This window comes from Loa loa (assembly GCF_000183805.2).
Source record: "Loa loa unplaced genomic scaffold supercont3.67, whole genome shotgun sequence".
Taxonomy (NCBI): Eukaryota; Metazoa; Nematoda; class Chromadorea; order Rhabditida; family Onchocercidae; genus Loa; species Loa loa.
Genome location: NW_018108247.1, coordinates 122,054 through 125,585, shown reverse-complemented (window position 1 = coordinate 125,585; position 3,532 = coordinate 122,054). Strand labels below are relative to the sequence as shown.

General features: G+C 23.8%; 1 protein-coding gene across 1 annotated transcript; it reads left to right on the top strand.

Moving 5' to 3' along the window:
* Positions 1-577: 577 nt before the first annotated feature.
* On the top strand, positions 578-3,009 carry LOAG_13683 (hypothetical protein; the record flags this gene model as incomplete). The annotated part of the gene is made up of 6 exons (XM_003149189.2): positions 578-651; positions 1,080-1,286; positions 1,583-1,762; positions 2,191-2,313; positions 2,694-2,821; positions 2,910-3,009. The coding sequence occupies exons 1-6, from the start codon at positions 628-630 to the stop codon at positions 3,007-3,009; spliced, it is 762 nt and encodes a 253-aa protein (XP_003149237.2). The 5' UTR covers positions 578-627.
* Positions 3,010-3,532: the final 523 nt, after the last annotated feature.

Below are 3,532 nucleotides of genomic sequence, written 5' to 3'. Positions count from 1 at the left end.
TTATTATTATTATTATTATTATTATTATTATTATTATTATTATTATTATTATTATTATTATTATTATTATTATTATTATTATTATTATTATTATTATTATTATTATTATTATTATTATTATTATTATTATTATTATTATTATTATTATTATTATTATTATTATTATTATTATTATTATTATTATTATTATTATTATTATTATTATTATTATTATTATTATTAATATTATTATTAGTCATCACGTCATCATAAACTTCATTGGTATTATTAATGGTGATTATTACAGGTGCCGGTAGATGCAAATGAGTTTATTGATAGTACTAGGGAATATTTTCCGGATGCAACACTTTCAATTGGTTGGACAAAAAGTAATCTATCAGAATTAACAATTCCGCAATTGAAGTATGTTTACTTTTCGTAGTTCAGCACTTTTTAATTAATAAATAATTGATTCAATTGTGGATTTAAAACAAAAACCAATACAAAATATGTTTACTTTTTCTATTATTGTGATAATTTGTTGTTTTATTCCATTGCATTTTTAAATTTAAATTGTAATTTTTAAGTATTGGTTGGCACGGATTGCTTCAAGTCTTAGCTCTTATCAAAGAGATTGATCAACCGCTTATGTTAGCAATTCGACTTAGTACGGTAAGTTATAAAGATATGTTAGCATAATATCCAAAAAAAAGAGCTTACTCTTTTCTTGTAACATTCACTATTTAGGCCTGCAATACTTTTATACCAATCTAACAAAACAGCAAGGCCATTAATTAACCGTCAATAATATCTCATTTTTCTTGCTACAAATGTTAGCTAAAACTTGTTAAATCATTTTTAATTATTTAAAATAAATTTAATTATCAAATAACAAATATCCATTTATGAATGGCTACTTTAACAACAATCAATGATATTTTTTTTTAACACAACAATAACTAACACTAATCTTTGATATTATTAAAGTATCAAAGCCTTACCTTATCATTTTCATTGATTAACTATCATTGTATGTTACCTATTTTCTATTTTTAAATTAAACACTTCTTACCTTCACTGCTTTTTTTTATCTTTTATAGGCTGCTTGCTCAAGTAAACAGATTGAATTTATTTTGGGCATACGATCAACAATTTCGGCATTAATTTGGAGTGATGAAATGGATTTAATTAATGATTGGTATGAGATAATTAATCTTCGATCAGGCGCTTATTCTAGACGTTTAGTATTTGATTTACATGCTAAACATCGAAGTGTCTTGAAAATACTTCCATATTCCATTGTTATGGTTAGTATCTTTGCATTTATTCGAATTAATTAATCAATTAATTAATAGATTCATTTAATTTTACAAATTTTCATATTAAATGGCTGACTTACTTATTAATATGATTAGCAATTACTTTTGTAATTTTTCATATCATTCTTCAATCTTGTTAGAATAATATTCATCAGTTAGTTTATTAAGTAAATAAGACAATAAAAATTAGAAATATTCAATGAATGATTTAAATTATCTTTAAAATTTAAATTCTAAGATTGAATTTTGAATTTCTTCATTGTTAGATAAACTTTCTTTTTTAGAGTAAATCGGGATTTAATCGAAACCACTGGAATTTGATAGAATTTCCATCCGTTTTTACTGAGTCATCTGGAGCTATAGTAAGCGATAAAGGTATTGCATTCCTCGGTTGGCCAACAGCATTTCTGATCTCATTGATACAACCATCCGTATTTCCGGATATTCAAAGGATCACTGCTAAGGTTTTCTTTCCTTTTTTTTCTTTTTGCTTAGTTTAAATTCTAAATTTAATTCTATTTATGCTCAATTCAGTTAATTTTTAGTTATCACTACTTAATTATTTCTCATTTTGTTCTATACTCAATTCCTATTTACATTTGATTGGATTTAGTATTTGATTTTATGACTTGATGAAATAATTATTTGTAATACTATTTATACTAAAATATTGATTGTATTTTCGATTGCATAAATTAAATAATATTTAAACTTAAACGATTGATATTTGCTGCAATATTTTAATAAATTCTTCATTACTTAATAAAATTAACACGTTCCACTATTTTTTCTATTCATAGAATTTATAATTTAAAAAGGGGAAATTCATTTTCCGTTCGAGTTCAAATTCGAATTTAATTCCAATTATTTTGAATAATTTGTCGAATTTTAGCTAATATTTGTAAAAAAGAAACAAAATATCAATGATGATTGGTTAAAGCATAGCGGTTTCGTAGTATATCTGTTGGAGAAAGTACTTGATCTTCAATCACCTGAGATTACTACCGGTATAAAGGTGAAAATGATATTTATTATTTTTATTATTTCTAACTTTTTGCAAAAGCTTTCAATTTTAATTGTTTGAATTACTAATTATAATTAACAGTGGATAGTTTCTTTTTCAAAATAGATGAATAATTGAAAGTGTTCGTAATATATTTGAAAGATTTGTATTATTTTTATAACTTCTATGATTTGATTTTATTATCAATATGTTAAATGCTTTATTTTGTCAAATTTTTTCAAGTTTTTCTAAATTTTAAACTTCAATATTTCTATGTAATCATGAAATGGCTATTGTTATACTGTATATTTGCAATATTGTTGTAACCGAAACTGAAATCAACCATTTATCATTTATAATTAATTAAAATAATGCGATTTTGAAATTTTAAGATATTCGTTGGTTATAATGGTCGTTTATCGATCGAGAATCGAGGGAAGCGGTATAATTATCACAATATGAAAGCAGTAGGACAAGTGCGCCACGATAAAAGCTGTTACAATATCGAACTTTTGGACAGGTAATTTCGTTCCTTTTTTTTCCAATTATTGTATTATATTATTCAATGTTTCATAATATTAGGAAATTTCGATTGAATTAATTTGCAGAGGATGGCAAGTAGAGCTTACTGTTGGAGGAAGTAATTGTGAAGACGAAAAGTTGACAAATCCAACAAAAATTACTTTAGAAACGTCGTTAACAAAGTAAGGTTTAAAATATTTGAAAAAGTTTTATTACGTTCTTTTTCTTTATTTTTTAAAAATTTTTTTTTTTGTAAAGAAAAAAAAGATCATTTCACGATGAAAATTTTTCATTTACAAAATTCTTCCGATAGCCTTTAATATTTTTTTGCAATTTTGATTAGAAGTTTATTACGTATGCAAATTTCAGAACACGTCGATTACGTAACGTGATTGTTACAAAGACAGGTGATGGAAATTTAGATTTGATTGTAAGTGATCTAATACATTCCTCCTCAAATCGACCTCAATTTTTTTTTTTCTGCTTATTTGCTATGTTCGGTATTATTAGGATTTTCAGATAATTCTCGAACTCCTCTACAATTATTCATTTTTTTTTTTCTTAATTATTTTCCTAATTCTAATATAAATCGAAAAAAAGAAAAAAATTACCTTCAAATTATTCTATCAAAAAAAAAAAAAAAAAGAAAAGAAAAGAAAAGAAAAACAGAGAGATAAGGGAAAATTCATATGTTGATCATGTAAAGGAT